The following is a 23,826-nucleotide window of genomic DNA, read 5'->3' as shown; positions in this document are numbered from 1 at the left end:
TCATAATGGATTCCTTGAGGATCCCCTCCATGATTTTTCCAGGGACTGAGGTAAGGCTGACTGGTCTGTAGTTCCCTGTAGTTCCCTGGTTTGTCCTTCTTCCCTTTTTTAAAGATGGGCACTACATTTTCCTTTTTCCAATCATCCAGGATCTCTCCCAATCTCCACGAGTTTTCAAAGATAATGGCCAAAGGCTCCACAATAACATTTGCCAACTCCCTCAGTACCCTTGGATTTCTGTATGTTTAGCTTCTCTAAATAGTTCCTAACTTGTTCTTTCCTCACCAAGGGCTGTCCCCCTCCTTCCCATACTGTGTTGCCTAGTGCATTTGTCTGGGAGCTGACCTTGTCCATGAAGACAGAGGCAAAGAAAGCATTGAGCACTTCAGCTTTCCCCACATCATCTGTCACTAGGTTACCTCCCTCACCCAGTAAGGGTCCCACACCCTCTCTGATCACCCTCTTATTACTAATATGCCTGTAGAAACCTTTCTTGTTACCCTTCACATCCCTTGCCAGCTGCAATTCCAATTGCACTTTCACCTTCCTGATAGCTCCCCTGCATTCTTGAGCAATATGTTTATACTCCTCCCTAGTCATCAGTCCAAGTTTCCACTTCTTGTAAGCTTCCTATTTGTGTTAAGTTCACCATGGATGTCTCCGGTAAGCCAATCTGTTTGCCTACCATATTTGCTTTTCTTTCTGCACAGCAGGATGTTTTCTTCCTGTGCCTTTAAGGCTTTTTAAAAATACTGCCAGCTCTCCTGGACTCCTTTCCCCGTCATGTAAGCATCCCAGGGAATCCTGCCCATCAGTTCTCTGACGGAGTCAAAGTCTGCTCTTCTGAAGTCCAGGGTGTGTATTTTCCTGCTCTCCATAGATCATCTACTTTGACCTGTTGGAACATTATCTTTGCCATTCTGAATAGTCCTTCTGATAAGGAAAGTAGCATTTATGGTTGTCATTCTCTTGGCTCAGAGAGTCGGTAAACTTGCAGTTGTAGCTTGGATCCCTCATGTATAAGAACATAAGAATGGCCGTACGGGATCAGACCTAAGGTCCATCTAGCCCAGTAGCCTGTCTGCTGGCAGTGGCCAGCACCAGGTGTTCCAGAGGGAGTGGACCGAAGACAATGATCAAGCGATTTGTCTTGTGTCATCCATCTGCAGCCTCTGACAAACAGAGGCCAGGGACACCATTTCTATCCCCTGGCTAATAGCCTTTTATGGACCTAACCTCCATGAAATTATCTAGCTTCTCTTTAAACTCTGTTATAGTCCTAGCCTTCACAGCATCCTCTGGCAAGGAGTTCCACAGGTTGATTATATGCTGTATGAAGAACTTTCTTTTATTAGTTTTAAACCTGCTACCCATTAATTTCATTTGGTGTCCTCTAGTTCTTCTATTATGGGAACTAATAAATAACTTTTCTTTATCAGCCCTCTCCACACCACTCATGATTTTATATACCTCTATCATATCCCCCCTCAGTCTCCTCTTTTCTAAACTGAAAAGTCCCAGTTCCTTTATCCTCTCTTCATATGGGACCCATTCCAAACCCCTAATCATTTTAGTTGCCCTTTTCTGAACCCTTTCCAAGGCCAAAATTCCTAGCATCCTATTTACCTTTTTGATTGCAGCTGCACACTGTGTTTTCAGAGAACTATCCACGATAACTCCAAGATCTCTTTCCTGACTTGTCGTAGACAAATTAGCCCCCATCATACTGTACGTATAGCTGGGGTTATTTTTTCCAATGTGCATTACTTTACACTTATCCACGTTAAATTTCATTTGCCATTTTGTTGCCCAATCACTCAGTTTGGTGAGATCTTTTTGAAGTTCTTCACAGTCTGATTCTGTCTTGGCTATCTTAAACAGTTTAGTGTCATCCGCAAACTTTACCACCTCACTGCTTACCCCTTTCTCCAGATCATTTATGAATAAGTTGAACAGGATTGGTCCCAGGACTGAACTTTGGGGGACACCACTAGTTACCCCTCTCTATTCTGAAAATTTACCATTTATTCCTACCCTTTGTTTCCTGTCTTTTAACCAGTTCTCAATACATGAAAGGACCTTCCCTCTTATCCCATGACAATGTAATTTACACAAGAGTCTTTGGTGAGGGACCTTGTCAAAGCCTTTCTCAAAATCTAAGTATACTATATCTACTGGATCCCCCTTGTCTGTATGTTTTTTAACCCCTTCAAAGAACTCTAGTAAGACATGATTTCCCTTTACAGAAAACATGCTGACTTTTGTCCAACAAATTATGTTCTTTTACGTGCCTGACAATTTTATTCTTTACTATTGTTTCGAGTAATTTGCCCGGTACCGACGTTAGACTTACCAGTCTGTAATTGCCAAGATTACCTCTAGAGCCCTTTTTAAATATTGGTGTCACATTAGCTAACTTCCAGTCAGTAGGTACGGAAGCCGATTTAAAGGATGGATTACAAACCTCAGTTAACAGTTCTGCAATTTCCCATTTGAGTTCTTTTAGAACCCTTGGATGAATGCCATCCGATCCCGGTGATTTGTTAATGTTAAGTTTTTCTGTTTGTTCCAAAACCTCTTCTAATGACACTTCAATCCAGGAAAGCTCCTCAGATTCATCACCCACAAAGGATGGTGCAGATTTGGGAATCTCCCTAACATCCTCAGCCATGAAGACTGAAGCAAAGAAATAATTTAGTTTCTCTGCAATGGCTTTATCATCCTTGATTGCTCCTTTTGTATCTCGATCATCGAGGGGACCCACTGGTTTTTTAGCAGGCTTCCTGCTTCTAATGTACTTAAAAAACATTTTGCAATTTCTTTTTGAGTTTTTTGGATAGCTGTTCCTCAAAATCTTTTTTTCCTTTTCTTATTACATTTTTACACTTATTTGACAGTGTTTATGTTCCTTTTTATTTATCTCAGTAGGATTGGATTTCCACTTCTTGGAATATGCCTTTTTGTCCCTCACTGCTTCTTTTACATGGTGGTTAAGCCACGGTGACTCTTTTTTAGGTCTCTTGCTATGTTTTTTAATTTGGGGTATACATTTAAGTTGGGCCTATATTATGGTGTCTTTAAAAAGTTTCCATGCAGTTTGCAGGGATTTGGCTCTAATCATTGTGCCTTTTAATTTCTGTTTAACTAACCTCCTCATTTTTGTATAGTTCCCCTTTTTGAAATTAAATGCCAGAGTGCTGGACTGCTGAGGTGTCCTTCCCACCACAGAAATGTTAAATGTCATTATATTATGGTCACTATTCCCAGGCGGTACTGTAACGGTTATCTCTTGGACCTGATCCTGTGCTCCACTCAGGACTAAATCGAGAATTGCCTCTCTCCCTGTGAGTTCCTGTACCAGCTGCTCCAAGAAGCAGTCATTTAAGCCATTGAGACATTTTATCTCTGTTTCTCTTCCTGAGGTGACATGTACCCAGTCAATATAGGGATAATTGAAATCCCCCATTATCATAGAGTTTTTTATTTTGGTAGCCTCTCTAATCTCGCTCAGCATTTCAATGTCAGTATCACTGTCCCGGTCAGGTGGTTGATAATATATCCCTACTGCTAAATTCTTATTATTGGAGCATGGAATTAGTATACATAGTGAATCTGTTGAACATGTTGATTCATTTAAGATTTTTATTTCATTTGATTCTACATTATCTTTCACATACAGTGCCACTCCGCCACCCACACGGCCTGCTCTATCCTTCTGATATATTTTATATCCTAGTAGTATTGTGTCCCACAGATTTTCCTCATTCCACCAGGTTTCAGTGATGCCTATTATGTCAATCTCCTCCTTTATTACGAGGTACTCTAGTTCACCCATCTTATTAGTCAGACTCCTAGCATTTGTGTAGAAGCACTTTAAAAAATTGCCACTTTTTATTCGTCTGCCCTTCCCTGATGTATTGGATTCCTTTATATGCAGTTGTTTGTCTGCTCTGGCCCATTTTTTGTCCTCTCCCCTCCTCTCTTTCTGACTACAGCCTACAGAATCTCTATCAATGGATTCTGATCTAAGAGAAGTCTCCATCCGATTTATGAGCTTCTCCGCACCAATCGGCTTTCCCCCATCTCTTAGTTTAAAAACTACTCTACGGTCTTTTTAAAGTTTAGTGCCAGCAGTCTGGTTCCACCCTGGTTTAGGTGGAGCCCATCCTTCCTGTATAGGCTCCCCCTCTTCCAAAAGTGTCCCCAGTTCCTAATAAATCTAAAACCCTCCTCCCTACACCATCGTCTCATCCACTCATTGAGACTCTGAAGCTCTGCCTGCCTGCCTGCCTGGCCCTGCACGTGGAACTGGAAGCATTTCCGAGAATGCCACCATAGAGGTCCTGGATTTCAGTCTCTTTCCTAGCAACCTAAATTTGGCCTCCGGGACATCTCTCCTACTCTTCCCTACATGTACCACGACCACTGGCTCCTCCCCAGGACTACACATAAGTGTATCTATATGGCTCAATAGATCCGCAACCTTCACACCAGGCAGGCAAGTGACCATACGGTTCTCCTGGTCATCACAAACCCAACTATCTATGTTTCTAATGATCGAATCACCCACTACTAACACCTTCCTCTTCCTAACAACTAGCGTTCCCTCCCCCTCAGAGGTATCTTTAGTGCAAGAGGATACCGCCTGGAACCTTTCCCGCAGGGCTTCTCGGATGCAGACTGTCCCCCGAAGGGCCTCCCGGCTGGCAGCCATGCGGGGCTGTGCATACTGGCCAGCCAGGCTGTCAGCCTCTGCCATCCAGGCTGGCAGGAAAGCCTCCCCCTTCCTCTCACATAAATTATGCAGCACATAGCATGCTGCCCCACGTGCGGAATATTGTGCTGGGAGAGGTCAAGGTGGGTGAGGAGGCACCTAAATTGTGCTTTCAGTCAGCCAAAGGCCCCCTCGACCACAATGCTGGCCCTGCTGAGCCTGGCATTGTAGGCCTGCCGGGAGGGGCTGAAGTGTCCCGTGTAAGGCTTCATCAGCCAGGGCTGTAGGGGGTAGGCTGCATCTCCCAGCAGGCACACTGGCATGTCCACGTCCCTGACCCTGATGTGGCAGTCGGGGAAGAAAGTCCTGGCGTGCAGCCTCTGGCACACAGAGGAGTTGCGGTACACCCGCACGTCGTGTGCCTTGCCGGACTAGCCTTCATTGATGTCCATGAACTGGCCCCAGTGGTCAAACACAGCCTGCAGGATCACAGAGAAGTACCCCTTCCTGTTGATGAAGAGGGAGGCCTGGTGATCCGGGGCATGGATGGGGATGTGCGTCCCATCGATTGTCCCCTACAGTTGGGGAAGCTGAAGTCACCGAACCCCTCGATGACTGTGTCCAGGTCGGCGAGGCGGATGACTCTGCGGAGCAGCACCCTGTTGATGGCCTGCACCACCTGCAGAGAGACACACAAAACAGAGGGTCACTGGGGGTGCCCGGGTGGCTGGGAGTGTTCGTTCCCCACCACTACCCCGCGCTTCACTCCCAGGAGCAACCCCCGCTGCAATCCTGGCTACCGCTGGCGGTCTGTAGCGTGGCCGGGACAGACCGAACCCTCCTGAGGAGGGCACTTACACCACCTCCCTCCCCCCTGTTTTCTCTGGGGCATCCCATGTCCTCCTTGCAGCCCCCACTCCTGGCCCAGTGGCCAGTGAGTGCCGTACCTGCATGAGCACTGCTCCGACGGTGGATCTCCCCATGCCAAACTGGTTCCCCACGGATCGGTAGCTATCTGGCATGGAGAATTTCCAGAGGGTGATGGCCACCCACTTGTGGAGGGGAATGGTGAGCCTCATGCGTGTGTCCCGTCGCCGCAGAGCAGAGGCGAGCCACTCGCAGAGCTCCAGGAAGGTGTCCTTCTTCTTCCTGAAGTTCTGGGTGCACTGTTGGTCTCCCCAGCACTCCAGGATGATGTGGTCCCACCAGTCGCTGCTGGTGTCAATGCGGCGGGGCACACTGGCATCTGGGTGCTGTTCCTCCAGGGCCTCCAGGGAGGTTAGGGGGAGGGCCAGGGGGCTGGCCTGCAGCAGAAGATGCCAAGCAGCCTCTAGCAATTGCTACTAGCCTTGCAGCAAGACATTTAACATGAGCACCAGAGTGCCCAGGGGCGGCTCTGGCTCCATGGTGCCGAGTGCTGCGGTGTCCCAAATGAGAGTGACCAAAGTAGGTGGAGAGAAAACACTTTGGTGTCCCTCGGCGAATTAGGCAATCAAGCGGGAAAGATAAGAGCGGGCTGTCCAGGGGGGGTCCCTTTAAGCATGAGCCTCAGATAGCCTCAGACAGCAGCCACACAAAGCAACTACTGCCTGATGCCAGTTTCAGCTGCCCTTAAATGTGATCCAGCGTCCAGTCAGTGTGGACGTGCTATTTCGAAATAACAAAACACTATTTCGAATTAGATTTTGTGTCTAGATGCGTTATTTCAATTTAGCTTATTTTGAATTAACTAATTAACTAAGGGTATGTAGTGTAGACATACCCTTAGTGTGGTAGCCCTTCCTAGAGCTTGAGATATGAATTTCCTCATCTAAAATACTCTCCAAATCCATGTCTATTAATACTATTCAAAAGGGCTAGTATGAGGAGGTGTCTAAATATATATTTTTCTGTAGGATCCAAACATGCATGAAGCATTTTTGCTTCTGTCTAGGCCTCATCCCAGAGAAGCTCTGAGCTCACTGTTTCCTAACTGGCCATGTCCTGGGGAGGGGAGGAGAGGGCTTAGGTGAGGACCTTTTCCATGCTTCTGCCTATTTGAAACTATTTGCTGGATTTGCATTTGTAGAAGAGGCTTTCGATCAGCATGTTCCCATAGGGGTCCTTCCTCAGCAGTTTTTAAAGAGGCTACCATCAAGAGGTTTGCTCATCTTAATAGGCTCTTCATGGTCATCTTCTCCTCTTGCCACTTTACCCTAGTTCATCTCCTTAAATTCTCCTTTGTTACTCCTTCCATCCCTGGTAGCTTGAGCCATTAATCATTCATTAATGGTAGCATCAGCATCACAAGAAAAACAAAATGTTCTCACCTTGATCTTTGTGATGCAGGAATGCCAATATGAAAGCCAACCACAAATGGCCCAGTCTGAGACCAAGTGACTAGCTTAGATGATGATCATGTACTCCAGCTACATTGGTCATTAACAAGAAATGCCTTCTTGCACCCTCAGATGAGGAAGAACTAGATAAAAAATTCTAATACCTACTGGCTGAAAGATGAGGACACAAGCATTCATCATACCAATAATGTTACATCATGGAAAAGAATAAGACTTGTTTTTGTAGGAGGCAAGATTACTTTAAATATAAATATGCTTGTGATACAGTGCATACAGTACAAGAACATTAACATATAAATCTATTTGTAAATGTGAGGAGGTGAGAAAACATGGGATCTTCTTCATAGCATCCAGTTATAAAACAAATTATGAAAGAAACTCTAGTAACTCTAATAGTGCCCAATAGTAATAAAGGCTGCAGGTCATAAAACGGGGAGGTTACATAAACTTGATTAATCATGCTAACAAACTAGAACCATAGTGTGTAATCAGCAGAAGTTGTATTGCGCAAAACTGAAAGGACAAACTGCAGATTAATAATCTAATCTCTCACAAATCTTGGAATGGTGAATTCTTCTTGGAATTCTTTCATTCTTCAGATGCCATTCTGAGAAGATTCTCTTTGTCAAATCTGAAGAGATGCCAGCCCTCTTCAGTAGAAAGGTCTAAAGCGCCACGTCTTACATAGTACTCTATAGATGGCTTGTTCCAAATGACTACAAGGAAATGCATGCAGCTACAGTTTGTTTTGATTGCTATCTGTTGAAAAGTAAACATGCTGGATTACTTGCAAAGCATTATTTCCTCGGTACTGGTTTGGATACTTATCTACAAATAGAAACATCGATGAAAAGGGCCAGTGGTTCCATTGCAAAAGGCCACTGCACACATAATAGAAGCCAGAGCAATTCATGTCCTCTTAACAAGCTAGTCCCTTTTTGCACATTATATAGTGGTGAACTCAAGAAAACAGTATAAATTTGAGCCAAAATTCTGTGTAGAGATGCCTTGTCCTCTTTTGGCATTGTGACATTCAAAGAGCCAACAAGCCAGTAGTGCTAGATTAGATCCACTCTTAGGCTACGTCTACACTGTAGGCTTTTTGCGCAAGAACTGTTTTGTGCAAGAGTTCTTGTGCAAAAGGTCTTCCACAAGAGTGCGTCCACACTGCCATGTGCTTTTGTGCAAGAGTGTAGACGCTCTCTTGCGCAAGAAAGCTCTGATGGCCATTTTAGCCATAGGGGTTTCTTGCGCAAGAAATTCATGTTGCCTGTCTACACTTAAATTACAATTAAATTGAGGGGGGAAAGGCTATGTAACTAGTCTATAGTCCAATTCCTGAAAATGCTGCAAAATACTAGTATATGTGATAGGCAGAGTGAGATTGCCAGGTGGCCAGGGATGGTGACTGGAAAGGTATGTTTACACAACAGCTGGCAGCAAGCCTCTTAGTCTGGAGAGACAGACTTGTATTATCAGGGTCCATGCTACTGTGCTAAAAATAGTGTTGCTGTGCTGATGGAGGCTCAGGCTCGTCATTTGACCTCTGGTGGCTAGCCCATGTTTCTGTCAACACTGCAACTTTCACATAGCTACCTTTAGCACAGTAGTGCAAGTCCCACTAGCACAAGCATGTCTACCCAGGCTGGGAGGATTGTTCCGAGCTATAGTGTAGACATATCCCAACATAAGCCTTGGAATGCATCTGCACCTGTTACTGCAATATGAAGGCTGCACATTCTCTGACTAAGTATTCTCTAGTTCTGCACCCTAAGTCCTTGGAACACAATAAATAGAGATGCCTTGAAGGGCTTCTTGTATTCCAGCATAATCACACAAACTCTGCTGCTTGCAAAGAGCAACATTTTTCCCCTAATTTTTTTAAAGTAAGTTTGAAATCCAAAGAATTATTTAGTGTGTTCCTGAAGAGCGACTACAGGGTATATAACAATATGAAATTGAGCACAGAGAAACTTAAGCGAACTATCATAAGGATTGTCCTAACTGAACTCTGAGAGTCTATTAAGTAAGATGAAAATCTCCCTGTAGAAAGTGTAGAAGTCCTACTACTTTAGGACTTCTACATCCATTTACCACTGGACCGAACAAAAAAAAAAGCACTTGATAAAATTTTGCTGGGATCAGATTTGCACTGACAGGGAAAGAAATCTATATGAAAACAAATCTACATGGGTACGTCTACACTACAGCGCTAATTCGAACTAACTTAGTTCGAATTAGATAATTCGAACTAAGCTAATTCGAACTAACGCGTCTAGAACTAAAAACTAGTTCGAATTAGCGTTTTGCTAATTCGAACTAGCAAGTCCACATTGAGTGGACTCTGAACAGGGCTTAAGGATGGCCGGAAGCAGTGCCGGCAGGGCATCAGAGGAGGACTTAGAGAGTGGAGATGCTGTCTCAGGCTAGCCGAGGGCTGCGCTTAAAGGGTCCCAACCCCCACCCCGGACAGACAGTTCTAAGGGGTGCCCCGCTTGAAAACCAGTCCTGGCTTGGATTGCCCGGAGTACCCACACTGGGCACATCACACCACTCGGCCATCAGCCCGGCTGCACTTGCCGCAGGCTGCCATCTGGGGAGAGGGGGCAATCGGGGAGCTGCAGGAGAGCTTCCACCCCCAGAAGCCCACAGAGCCAGCCCAGTCCTCCCCATCGGGGGCTCGTACCCCATTCCTCCCTCACCTCCTTCCACTTACCCTTCCCTAGCCCCCCTTCTTATTGATGTACAAAATAAAGATAACGTTTCTTCCAACATTGACTCTGTCTTTATTGAACAAAACTGGGGGAGACTGGGAAAAGGAGGTGGGAGAGGGGAAGAGAAAGGCTGGGAGAGGGGAGGGCAACTAACATGATCAGGGGTTGGGAACAGGTCCCATATGAAGAGAGGCTACAGAGACTGGGACTGTTCAGCTTAGAAAAGAGGAGATGGAGCGGGGACAGGATAGAGGTCTCTAAAAGCCGGGGTTGGGTGGAGAGGGTGCATTCAGACAAGTTCTTCCTGAGTTCCCATAAAGAAGGACTAGAGGACACCAAAGGAAAGGAATGGGTAGCAGGCTTCAACCTAGTAAGAGAAAGTTGTTCTTGACAAAGCAAATAGTTAACCTGTGGAACTCCTTGCTGCAGGAGGCTGTGAAGGCTACAACTAGAACAGAGTTTAAAGGGAAGTGAGATCAAGTCATGGAGGTTGGGTCCATGGAGTAGTCTTAGCCAGGGGATAGGAGTGGTGTCCCTGCCCAAAGTTTATGGAAGGCTGGAGAGGGATGGCACGAGCCAAATGGCTTGGTCACTGTCTTCGGTCCATCCCCTCCATGGTCCCTAGGGTTGGCCACTGTCGGCAGACAGGCTACTGGGCTAGATGGACCTTTGGTCTGACCCAGGACGGCCATTGTAAGCTCAGTGTCGGGGGTCTCAGTGGACCCCCTTGATTTTCATGCACACCTGGTCCTGGGTGGCCAGGCTGGCAGCTCTCTTGCCCTAGACGGCCACTTTCCTGTGCCTAGTGCGGAGATCGTGGACGAGGTCCACGATGTCCGCACTAGCCCAGGAAGGTGCCTGCCTCTTGCGGTCCCGGGCAAGCTCCCGGGAGCCGCCAGCCTGGTCCCGGGAAGAGGGGGTGGGCTGGGGGACATCGGGTGGGTGGCTCTGTGCCGTGCCAGGTGCAGGGTCTGCTGGCTGGGTGCTGGCAGGCTTGCACCTGGCACGGGCACCGTAGCCAGTCCGTGCCCCTTTAAGGGGTCCGGGGCCGGGAGGGGGGCATAGAGTTTCCCTGGTGTTGGCCAGAGTGGCCACCAGGGAAAGCTGGGGAGGGCTAGCCTCCCACTAGTTCGAATTAAGGGGCTACACACCCCTTAATTCGAACTAGTAAGTTCGAACTAGGCTTAATCCTCGTAAAATGAGGTTTTCCTAGTTCGAACTAAGCGCTCCGCTAGTTCGATTCAAATTCGAACTAGCGGAGCGCTAGTGTAGCGGCTATGAATGTTAGTTCGAACTAACGTCCGTTAGTTCGAACTAACATTGTAGTGTAGACATACCCCATGTTTGTTACATTAATTCAACATATGTACTAATCATACTGTATAGTGAATTTATCAATCAAAATCTCATAGGTCATAAAATGAGGGAAATGACCATTTAAATTATGCAATGTTTGTAAGACTTTGTTTTAAATGATACATACCTGGCTTAATCTCTTTAACATTTCTGAACCAATGCCCAATCCTGTTTAATAGGTCAAACATTAAAAATATCAGTACACTCACATGTTTCGTGGCAAGATATATTTTAATGATGTTGTAGATGGACATTTAAAATATTTAATTGGAAATTCAAATTAAATTAACTTTTATATAGAAAGATAATATAATTACTTTTCTAATACATAATGTCATTGGAAAAGAGAAAATACACATTTTGTATTATTTCATTTTTAATTTGTATAACAAATATATTTTGAACTAAGCTATGTGTGTTATGACTAGATCATAAGGAAATGTTGATTTACAGTGAAATAATACTTTTTAAACTACAGTGTTTTGCATAAAATGTCTTTTCATTTGTGATTACTTGTACTACTATGAAATTTTGGAAATTGTTTACATTAAATGTTTTTATTTGTAAATAATTGTGATTTATTTTATCACCTTCAGAAGTACTTGAAATAAAGAGCTAGCATGGGAAAGTTTTTTAAAAAGTTAATTATTTTATATATTGTGTCAATGTTACTTCATTTACAGGTCCAGCTCTTGATCCTTTTAATTAAATTTGAAGGCATTAAAAGTTACTATTAAACATGATTATTCTTAGAAAATAAAATATACTTAGTTCTCTAACACTGGAAAACAATATTAACTCCACCTTCTAAAGTTTCAAAATTAGAGTTCAAATATTGTTCAATTTGAATGCTTCAATGTTTGGAGACACATTCATGCTTTCTTCCCTTATGAGACTTGCAGGGTATTTATTTACAGAATTATATACCTAGAAATAAGGAAAGAAAATGCTAGAAGCTAATTCATACTGAAATAGTAAATAAGTAATTATCTGATATGTTTAGTTAAGAATGAGGGATGTTAACAAGTATCCTTGTTTATTTACCTCTATAAGGTTCCATGACATAGAAGTCTTCCAGATAAAGTAACTTGCCAATCCAAGGATCATATGTAAAATAATACATAGCATAGCCTACAGTGCAACTACCTGAAAAGAGTGAACATAAAAAAGTGAAATAACTGACTCTCCTATGTAAAGTACAATAACAATATGATTGTTTAGATTGTTTATAGTTATTTTTCAGCCCTTTAAAGGAAACTTTTGATGTAAACACTGGTAGCTCTCAGTGAAAAGTCCTGTGTACTGAGCCATATTAAAATGCGACCAACATAGATTTCAGACCAAGCAGTACAAAGCCAATATTTGCTTTAATAGTATTGAAAGGCATGCGCTCCAAACTGCAAAGTATTTTAAAAGTCCTGGATATTTTCCACAAAGAAGACACAGGTAACTTCTGGAGGTACTAGGAAGGAAACATTGCGTACCTGCTGATAAACACTAAGGCAGTGGTCACCAACCAGTACTTAGGGATCTACTGGTAGATCTTGGAGCCTCTGACAGGTGATCCTGACTGGTTTGGCCAAAAGGCTCCCAAGGGCTGGCAGTTCAGCTGCCCCTCCTCCTAATGCTGTGCACCTCCTGCCTTTTGCCTTGGAGCTGCCTCCCCCACTCCCCGGGGAGCCTCCTGCTTGCTGTGCAGGGCAAAGGAGGGAGAGAAGGGATGCTAATGTCAAGGTGCCCCCTCCCACTCTGTATCCTATCTCCACAGAACAGGGTGGGGGGCACAACAGGACTTGGGATGGAGTTTGTTGGCTGCTTTTGGGAGTGGTGCAAGGCTAGGGCAGCGGTGAGCCTGCCTTAGCCCTGCTGCACCAGGAGCCACGAGGTAAGCGGTGCCCAGTCGGAGCCCACATCCTGAAACCCTACCCCAGTCATGAACCCTCTCCTGCACCCCAAACCCCTGACCTAACCCTGAGCACCCCTGCATCCAAACACCCTCCCAGAGCCTGCACCTAGAATTCCCTCTAGCACCTCAACTGCCTGCCCCAAATTCAGCTCAGAGTCCCTCTCACAGTCCAAATCCCTTAATCCAAGACCAGAGCCAGCACCCCAACCCTCTGTCCCAGCCTAGTGAAAGTGAGAGAGGATGAGGGGAAGGAGGGAGGATGGAGAGAGCAGGGATGGGGCCTCAGAGAAGGGGCACAAAGGAGGCCGGGCAAGGGTATTTGGGTTTGAGGTAGATCTTGGATTGCACTTAAATGCAAAAAGTGATCTGCTTTAAGAGGTTGGAGACCACCGTACTAAGGTATAATCAGTAGAAAACATTATCAAAAGATTTTGCAATTTTTTTTTTTGAGGTAATGAGTGAAGCAGTTCTTCATAAGGAACAGGTTTCAGATGAAATGTATTTGCATTACTAACAGTAGTCAAGTCTCTATTGCCATTTGATCACATCCACAGAATTAGTATCACTGCCTGGCACTCTTGTCGATCTCCCAAAACTGACAAAGTGTAATGTGCATTGTGGATGCACAGCATGTCACCAGTGTGCCTCAATTGTGACGCGAGTGGAGCACCTTTAAGATAGAGAAGATCATTCAATCTCTGTCCATCTGTTGATGGCAGTGATCTTTTTGTTAAAGTATCTAAAAGAAAAATCTATGACATTTCCTTGCTATGGTCAGCTAATGAGTCCAAATTGGAAATTGAGAGCACTGTACCCTTCTCAGTATTGTTATCCCTTATGTCACTCTTTGTGTAATCAGGGATTACAATAGGTAATTAATAGATAACTAATAATAAGTAAATAAAGTATGTTTAGCTTACTTCCTGCTTGTCCCTCCTTTGGCACCTCTGCTATTAGACAGTGGTAGAAAGGATGTTCTCCAAAGCCATCTTCAAGCAAATCTAAAAATAAAATTAAAACATATATGCCAATGGCAGGCTTAAAAATAGTAAATAAGACTATTTATTAAGTAGCTGTCCTACTGAGGGAGTACTTGGAAATAGCTATTGGTGGTTGTAAAATTACAGCCATCAGCCTTTTCCATAAGAATGCATAGAGTATTCAAAAGGGGTAGACTGGAATAAGAGGGAAAAGAAATAAGTATGGTAGGGTGAGAATAAAAGTTATTTTGGAGCATGAATCAAGATATTAATGCACTAGGTTGTATTTGCAATAATCTTTAAGTAATATGGAGGGAAAAGGCATAAAGCTAAATAAAGGTTGTGAAATTGAAAATGTTCAAATATCAATATTTGGGGGTGTGGAAATACTAAAATGTATCTGCTATTGACAGTTTATCATGTGTATGTTTTGACTGTCCATTTACAGCTGAACTGCATAACCCTTCCACAAGGCAATAGGATTCTTTCTGTTGACTACAGTAGGCTTTGGATCAGGTTCCTACTCTGCTGCTACAGTACTTAAAATAAACAAAGGGTCATGGTTTTGGGTTGTATATTTAGAGCAGTAAAGTGTTAAATAAAAAATTCAAATGTTGCACTTCACTTTTCATCTGAAACAAGCTTTAAAAGTAGTTTGACTACTTCACCTAGGCTGCATCTAGACTGACAAGATTTTGCGCAAATACTTTTAATGGAAAAGTTTTTCCGTTAAAAGTATTTGCTATACTGGCATGTTGAGAGGAATGCTTTGTGCAAAAGCATCTGTGCCAGTGTAGACGCTCTCTTGCGCAAGAAAGCTCCAATGGCCATTTTAGCTATCTGGCTTTCTTGCGCAAGAAATTAACTTGGCTGTCTACACTGGCCCTCTTGCGCAAGAATACTTGCGCAAGAGGGCTTATCCCTGAGCGAGAGCGTCAGAGTATTTGCGCAAGAACCACTGATTTTGTACAGTACAAAGTCAGTGTTCTTGCGCAAATACTTGCAGCCAGTGTAGACAGGCGGCAAGATTTTGCGCAAAAGCAACTGCTTTTGCACAAAATCTTGCCAATCTAGATGCAGCCCCATTGATTTCAATTAGCAACTAAGTTGGAAGAAATTTCTCTAAACCTGTGTTAAGTAGGGTATGTTGAGAGGAATGATCCTGCAGTCCTTGCTTACATGAGGACTCCTGCTGACTTAGAAGAACTCCTCACATAAGTAAAGGCTACAGGATCAGTAGCTTAGTTGTCCTCTCCTATAATCAAGGTTAGAAATAACTAGGCTGCAACAGATAAAGAAATTCAATTTGTCACACAGAATAAAACTTCAGTTTTTGTGTTTTAAAAGTTAGTATTCCATTTTTATTTACAGTTCTCTGAGTACATGCTCAGTATGGACCCAGACAGGGGAAACAAAGCTAATTGCAAATAGAAAGGTACATGAAAGAAATAATAATTTACACTTATGCAGCACTATTTAAGTATCTTGCAACTGAAGATCTTACAGCTTTTAAATGAGGTAAGTGTTTTTCTCCTTAAACAAATGAGGAGACTGAGACCCTCACCCCTTGGCATGTCGCGGGCTGGCCCTGCTACAGAATAGAGAAGACTTGCCTACTCTAAAGTTATGTCTATACTAGAGAGATTACAGTGGCACAGCTGTATCAATGTAGCTGAGCTACTGTAAGTTTTTTTGTGTAACCACTTATGCCAATGAGAAAGAGCTCTCCTGGTGACATAATTAAATCACCCCTGATAATTGGTGTGATATTTCAGCAGGAGAAGCTTTTTGCTGACAAAGCAATGTGCACAGTAAGGCTAATTTCGGTGTAATTTTTTTTATTCACTCTGTTGCCTTGGATTAGAATGGCATGTTTACCCCAGAATGTAATTAATCTAATTGCAACCATATTATGTGCGTTCAGCCACACTGAATTAATAAAATAACACAGCATAGTTAAGGATTACTTTTAAAACAGACTTTCAGAAGCAAGGTCATAGCTAGCTACTGTTTCTGCTAATCAAAATTAAAAAACAAGTAAACAATTAAACTAAAAACCTTGGTGGTTAAAAAAACCTAAAGTATAAAGGCCTCTAATATTATCAGTATCAGAGGGGTAGCCATGTTAGTCTGAATCTGCAAAAGAGCTTCTCCTCTCTTGGAATTCACACCTCCAGATCAGCTACTAGAAGTGGGCCTCATCCTCCTTAATTGGATCCACCTCATCATCTCCAGCCTGATTCTGGCCTGCATATTTATACCTGCCTCTGGAAATTTCCACTACATGCATCTGACAAAGTGAGTCTTTGCGCACGAAAGCTTATGCTCCTACACTTCAGTTATTCTATAAGGTGCCACAGGACTCCTCACTGCTTTAATATTATCAGTTTATTAAAAACGTAAAAAGTAATATTCCAGTAGGGGTCATTATAACTTACGTGTTTTTATAAAAGTTAGTTGTAAAAAAATTAGCTAGAAAAGTGTACTTTAAAGCAGCCCTCTAAAGCCATAGAATCGTAGAACACTAGAACTGGAAGGGAGATCATTGAGTCCATTCCCCTGCCCTCACGGCAGGACCCAGTACATCCTAGACCATCCCTGATAGATGTCTGCCCAACCTGCACTTAAATATCTCCAGAGATGGAGATTCTACAACCTCCCTAGGCAATGTATTCCAGGGTTTAACCACCCTGACAAGAAGTTCTTCCTAATGTCCAACCTAAACCTCTCTTGCTGCAGTTTAAGTCCATTGCTTCTTGTCTTATCCTCAGAGGCCAAGGAGAACATTTTTTTCCCACCTCCTTGTTTCACCCTTTTAGATACTTGAAAACCGTAATCATGTCCCCTCTCAGTCTTCTCCTTTCCAAATTAAACAAGCCCAGTTCTTTCAGTCTTCTTTCATAGGTTATGTTCTCTAAACCTTGAATAATTTTTGCTGCTCTTTTCTGGACCTTCTCCAATTTCTCCACATCTTTCTTGAAATGTGGTGTCCAGATCTAGACACAATACTCCAACTGAGGCCTAATCAGAGCAGAGTAGAGCGGAAGAATGACTTCTTGCATCCTGCTCTCAAGACTCTTGCTAATGCATCCCCAAATCATGATTGCTTTTTTAGCAACAGCATCACACTGTTGACTCATATTTTGCTTGTGGCCCACTATGATCCCTAGATTCCCAGAGTTAGGAATAGTTCTTTCTGTCTGTCCTATGCTCTAAAATTGCTATGACACGTTGCCTCGAACAGGAATATTAATCATAACCTTTCAAAAATACTAGTACATACTTATTCTATATACAGTTGAACCTCAGAGTTACAAAAACCTCAACAAGTCCAGGACAGTTTTCTTATCTTGACAAATCTTTTTTTAAACTTTCCTTTTATTTTTAGCAGTTTGTTTATTACTATATTTGCTATTTTTTGGTCCCTTCTGTTACCTGATTCCAAATAAGCTGTGTGATTGACCAGTCAGTTCGTAACTCTAGTGTTCACATCTCTGATGTTTTACTTTTTATTGTAAGGGTTTCTGTGGGAGTGTTTATTTAAAGTAAAAATACAAGCTTAAAATCTTACCTTTTTCTGTTATTTTTACTGCATTTGGCATATTTTCATATGAAGCTAGTTCCTGTAGGATTAAAAAATTGGAGTCTGAGGTTTTGTCACTAGTTGTGATCTTTACACAGTACTATGCAAAAAATTGATGTTTATTCTAAGCTTTGACTTGGATGCAAAATGTTAGCTTAGGTCCCAGTCCTGCAATGAGCTTTGTAAGTAAGGTATGCAGAAATTGTTTATCTGTACCTGCTATGTTCTAGGTCAGGCATGTCCAAAGTCCGGCCCGGGGGCCAATTGCGGCCCGTGTTCCGGTTTAATACGGCCCCACAGGTAATTTGGCAATATCTATCTTTTATGGCCCCCAACGAATCCATATGTATTGAGATGAATACATTGTAAAATCTCAGTTAATATCAGTTGGTCTAAATCAGTTACAAATATATTTGGACACAACATGTATACTTGGTGTTATGTTCCTGTTCATATTTTTTGAACTTAAAAGTTGACAGACAACCTTTATTACCAATAATATGTAATGTACTTTACAATGTTCCTGAAATATATTTCAGCTTCCTGGATTTTTTTTTCATCTGGCCTTCAGATATGAAAGGCAGAGTGATTTAACACCTGTTTAGATTTGTCATCCATGTGACGAAATAAAAAGTATGCCGTTTGCAATAAACTTTGCATAAAATAGTTAATTTGCATTTAATTTTAATGGTTCAAAGAATGTCAGGCAAAATGGTCGGCCCTCACGCATGTTCACTTCATCAAATCTGGCCCTCTTTGAAAAAAGTTTGGACACCCCTGTTCTAGGTCATTACGAAAACTGGAAAAACTTGCAGCACATATTTTATCTTGTAAACTGAGCACAATCTAGCCATAATAATACTTTTACACTTACATAGTACCTGTTTATCAGAGAATAGCAAAACTTTTTATCATTCAAGGCTGTCAGCTTGAAACCTAGTCAACTTTAAGAAGAGAAGTAGTTTCATAGATTATCCCATCCCAAATCCCCCTTTCAATTTTTTGTGATTTTACAATTCCTTCTTTTGTTTGTTTGCTTGTTTGTTTGATTTTTGTTAAACAAAATCTCCCTTATTTGAAGGACAAAAAAACCCAGGAGAACTAGATATATAAATAGTGGTTCTGACGCTATATTATCTGGAAAAACAGAGAAAATACTTTGTGTCAGTTTTATAGTAACTTTAGGTTTCACTTTATCCATGTCTCTTGTATGGTATGTAGATGGTAAAAATTTTATGGCACTTTTTTTTAAGCTGATGATGTCCCTTTGACTAACGATGCTTCACAACCTTTGTGAGACCGATAAATGGAAGCAGATAATAGTTGTTAAATTCCCATGGTTTTGAAGTAATCTTGTAGTAAAGCTAGAAACAGAATATAGGGGACCCAATTTCCACTAATTTGCTCCAACTACAGTTGCTTTTTGTTTGTTGTTATAAAGAACATTCCTAAGTATTTTGTGAAGGCTGTAGTATGCTATCTTGTTACACCAGCAGCACTCTAGAAATTATTATGAAAAATTGCTGTTGCGAAAGCTGGCTCAGTATCTTCCAGAAACCTGAGGCCATGTTAGTGAAAATTAACTTCAGAAGATGACAGTATTTTAGCTACCCCTGTAGAAGACCTGAATTTTAGAACTCTCTTCTTGGACTCTTGGCCCATCAAGAAATGAATAATTTGTGAAGGTAATGAATACATTACCTGTGGAAAATATTACTATAGCACTTGCGGTGACTCCATAAAAGTCTCAATACTGTTCCGACAGATGTAGGAGCATATTAGGTTAGCCTACAAGAATCTGCGCATATTTCTTGCACAGAGGACTGTTATAGCATTCCTATCATGTTAACTTTATTATCCCTTTATTGTTTTGTGGGTCCATGATGTAGTTTGCAGGTGAGATGCAGTTAAAAACTAGAAAGGGAAGGCAGGTAATACATTCAAAAAGTTAAAATGGCAACTGAAGGACCCCAGTTTGGGAACAAGATCAGTATTTTTTCTTCAATATAAGTCTTGGACACATCACTTCTAGAAAAGAGGATCTCTTTAAAGGCCTGATAGGGATATTAATAGTAGGGTCCCCATTGAAGCTCCGAACCCCTGGCCACATTGTTGGGATTGTATTTGGACTATTGTGCTGTGGTTGTCACTTTGAGAATTCTGTCTGACTGCTGCTCTGGTTCTGGGGTAGCACACACTATACTTGAAGTTACTCTGTTTTTTTAAATGGAATAGCTTTCGTATCCCCAGTATGCCAACTCAGCTGTCATGGAAGGCACCAGGATGTGGTTGTGTGCCCACTTCAGCTTTTCCCACAGAGATCTATGCTATCCATAATGATTGACTCCAGAGGAGCACAAAAAGGGTGTTGAGGGTCTTGCATGCTCTCACTTTTTAATGCACCAACCATGACTTGCCACTGTAAGGAACATGGTATAATGAAAAGTAGTGTGAGTGAGTAGTAAAGTTTAGCATGGGGTTCTATGTCCTGATAGCTCCATTATTATAGTTTTATTTCTCTCACCTCCCCCATTCTTGTTAACAAGTACCTTATCTTGTAGGGAGAATTATGGTTTGGATTTTTTGTAAGAAATATAAGGAGCTGAAGGCAGAGAGGATTAAACCATGAAAGAACAGTACTGGAAAAGAACTTAAAAAACCACAATGGTCCTGTAGCACCTTAAGGTACGTCTACACTGCACAGCTATTTCAGAATACTGGAGGTATCCCAAAATAGCTACCCCGAATCTACACAAGCTGCCTGTTATTTTGAAATATTTTTTAAACTAATGGGTGCGCCATTTCGGCATCCTGGCGAACCCTCGTTCCACAAGGGTTAAGAGATGTCTTGAAATAGAGTGTTATTTTGAAATTTGGCACTGTGTTGATGTGACAAATTTCAAAATAGCCTATTTTGAAATTCAATCAAAATAAGACACACAATTTATGTAGTGGAAATTACATATCTAATTTCGAGTTTAGGGTGCTGTGTAGACTTAGAGACTAACCAAAAAAGATATAGATAGTATCATGAGCTTTCATGGGCACAACCCACTCAATTGTGCCCATGAAAGCTCATGATACTATCTATCTATCTATCTATCTATCTATCTATCTATCTATCTATCTATCTATCTATCTATCTATCTATCTATCTATCTATCTATATTTGGTTAGTCTCTAAAGTACTTCAGAGCCATTGTTGTTTTTTTAGTTACAGACTAACGTGGATGCCCCTCTGCAACTTTAGAACAGGTCTGGAAGAGAGCAGAATGCAGGAAGGATGGAAAAGAAGATTCAGAGCTGCAGTGCAATCTGCAGTGCAAAGCCACTTGGCATTTGGTCCTGTCTATTGATCCATGCAAATGTGGATCCAAGAGGCATGCCCAAAGCCCAGGCTCTATTCTGGAAAAATTTAGAGCTGTCATGGAGCTCGTCTGTGTGGTATGCAGGGGACAGAGAGTCACTTTGCCTCCACACACAGAATTAACATGGGACATTGACAGCACAGGGGGGCTCATATAGACTATCCTCGAAGAAATTCTTTCCATCCAAAGGGTTTTTAATCTGCATCTTAAAATGCCAAGTGATGAAGTTTCTTGGGAGACTGTTAACTATTGAATCTCACATGTGGAACTTTTGATTTATGTTCCCTGTTTCGGGGATGAGCAAGATACTGTTGGTGAGCCCCACTTGCCAAGCTATTTGATACAGCCCGCGGCCCATCCTGATGCACCCCTCCCGCCACCTCCAGGCCAATCAGCGCTTGGGTGTGGGGGTGCATGTGAAGTCTCGTCCTCCTGCCAGGTGCGTGCGGTACTAGAGGGAACTGCCAGCTGTTTAAAATGGCTGATGGTTTTGTCTGGGTTCCGCACACCCCTGGCATGGCGGGGAAGAGGGTAAGAGAGTATGCAAAGTATCCTCCACCTTTTCTCCACCACCTCGCATGTGGTGCCTAGAGAGAACAGCCCCGTCTGCCTAGGCCTTCCAGGGGCAGAGCTAGCCCAGGAACCACTACCAAAATTGGTGAAGTGGCCCTCCCTATAAAATTTTTGTCCACCACTGTCCTAATAGTAATTTAAAGATAAGGAATAAAAGCAAACTGAATTCTTTAGGGTTCAGGGCTCTAGGGTAGTTACAGAAAATATAATTTAGTGGAGGAATGTGAATGATACAATGAGTGATTAAAAACTTTATTTAATATAAAATAGTTAAGTAAAGAGGCATATTATAATGTTACAGTGCATTTATCTTCACATTATAAAATGAAATGATACATTTAGGACTATTAGTACTTAAATGAGGAGATTAGGCATAATCCTTTCTGTGAACTTGATTCACGATGGGCACCACTAATATATTAGTTTGCTGTGCTTTTTATAATCAACTATAATAATAGTGCTTAATTAATTAACAGTGAATCCACATTTCACCATATCTATATTTCTGCTACATAATTATTTTCTGATTTCTCATTGACTAGTTAAGATGCAGCATCATTTTAAATACCATACCCATAATTAACAATATTGATTGCATAGTTAAAAAGATGAACATTTTATTTAAAATACTCATAAAAAGCAGTTGGAACCAAAATATGTTTACAATATAACCTAGGTTTATGCCATCACTTACCTTGCTTTTCTAAATTATCACATTTTGATTCACTTGTATTATATCAGGCTGTGCCCAACTATCATCAAAAGTATTTTTAGGAAATAGATTTTCAGGCCAACATTTCAACAAAGTTTTATATAAACAAAAGCACACATTATCTACAGCCTATATGTCTGGGAGAACTGAATTTCTTAATATTCTTTATTCTTAAATCATTTCATTATTTATACAGCACCAACAGTGTGGTAGGTATTTAGAGAGAAGACCCCATCTCAAAGAATTTGACAGAGAGACATGAAGGGGAAAGGTGGCCATGTGGCTCAGATGCAGTGAAAAAGGAAACTGGGGAACAGGGTATCAGAGAGGTGTACAAGAGTTACACTTACACCTCATACTTCTGTGGCAGTATGAGCCAGCCTGTCTAATTTGTTTTATGCACCTTATCCGTTAGCATATTAACAGTAGTTGCTAATAAAGATGCTCACTGGTATTTATGCCTATGAGGGGAAATAACAGTAATCTTGAAAAAGGAAACTTGGAAACACAATGACTGAAAAAAAATGTGCCTGCACACTCCACTGTCCCTTTCTTACTTTGATGAGGCGCAGGATTTCAGAACAGTCCTGGGGTTCTGCCGGGCGAATTCGGAAACAGCTCATGGCGCTAGCGCCAAGGCCTGACCTGAGGAAAGCAGGAGCCAGAGGCAGAGGACTGGTTACTTCCAGGGAGGGAGATGGAGCACTGCTGGGCCAGCGTCTGGGAGATGTTCTTTCTCATTCACCATTTCCAAAGCACTTTGGGGCAGGGAAGAAACAAATGTTTCTTCCTCCTCGCCTCCTCCACCTTTCTTTCCTTCACTAAAGTGGTAATTTGGCCTCTACTCCATGTCTCTGCCTTAGTTACATCCTACCCCTAACTATCCTTGTGACCTACTACTTTCTTTTAAACTAGCAGCCCCTAAGCAGATAGATAGTCACAATGGGAAACAGCATCACAATGTACACATGTCCTGTGTCTCGGGCATAGCAGCCTGTTGGGATTACTGAGATCAGTCACTGAGACTGGAAAAAGAAGAAGAAAAAAAGACGGAGGGGAACTAAACCCAGTTGATTTGAGGAGAGCAATTGCTTTCTGTTTTACCAGCTCTACATTCTCTGCCCAGAAGGGCAGACGGGAGGGTTTTCCCCAGTGTTCTCTCCTATAATTTCTTTGGGTTAGGGGGTGGAGTATGTCAAAATATAAGTGAATTGAGAGACATGCCAGTATGTTGGGAGTATTAAATATGATTACAAAGGCAAGATTAGAAAGGCAAAGACACAAAATGAGCTAAACCTAGCTAGAAACATAATGGGTAACAAGAAAACGTTACAAGTATTAGAAGCAAGAGGAAGAACAAGAACAGGGTAGGCTCATTGTTCAGTGAAGAGAGATAAGCAATAACAGGAAACTTGGAAATGGCAGAGGTGCTTAATGACTTCCTTGTTTCGGTTTTCACCAAGAAGATGGCTGGTGATGGGATGCTTAACATAGTGAATGCTAGTGGAAATGAACTAGATTTAGAAGTTAAAATAAAAAAAGAACGAGTTAAAAATCACTTAGAAAAGTTAGATGTCTGCA

The 23,826-nt window shown here is 42.1% G+C and overlaps 1 protein-coding gene across 1 annotated transcript; it reads right to left on the bottom strand.

Moving 5' to 3' along the window:
- Positions 1-7,531: 7,531 nt before the first annotated feature.
- Positions 7,532-23,140, bottom strand: SATL1 (spermidine/spermine N1-acetyl transferase like 1). The gene is made up of 6 exons (XM_025180811.2): positions 22,803-23,140; positions 17,581-17,632; positions 13,950-14,030; positions 12,168-12,269; positions 11,251-11,291; positions 7,532-7,812 (listed from the first exon to the last, which is right to left on the bottom strand). Exons 1-6 carry the CDS (start codon positions 22,866-22,868, stop codon positions 7,642-7,644), a joined length of 513 nt encoding a protein of 170 aa, XP_025036596.1. The 5' UTR covers positions 22,869-23,140; the 3' UTR covers positions 7,532-7,641.
- Positions 23,141-23,826: the final 686 nt, after the last annotated feature.

This window comes from Pelodiscus sinensis, chromosome 13 (assembly GCF_049634645.1).
Source record: "Pelodiscus sinensis isolate JC-2024 chromosome 13, ASM4963464v1, whole genome shotgun sequence".
In the NCBI taxonomy this organism is placed as follows: domain Eukaryota; kingdom Metazoa; phylum Chordata; order Testudines; family Trionychidae; genus Pelodiscus; species Pelodiscus sinensis.
Note: the sequence above shows the minus strand (reverse complement) of the source record. Positions and strands in the feature narration are given on the sequence as shown.

Bases quoted from the DNA above. Each gene is read 5' to 3' on its own strand.
- SATL1 (XM_025180811.2), bottom strand. From the start codon at position 22,868: ATGAGCTGTTTCCGAATTCGCCCGGCAGAACCCCAGGACTGTTCTGAA. The intron at 12,270-13,949 runs GTAAGCTAAACA...CACTCTTTTCAG, and splicing joins AAAGGAGGGACAAGCAGGAA to GTAGTTGCACTGTAGGCTAT. The intron at 11,292-12,167 runs GTAAATAAACAA...CCTATTAAACAG, and splicing joins TGTCATGGAACCTTATAGAG to GATTGGGCATTGGTTCAGAA.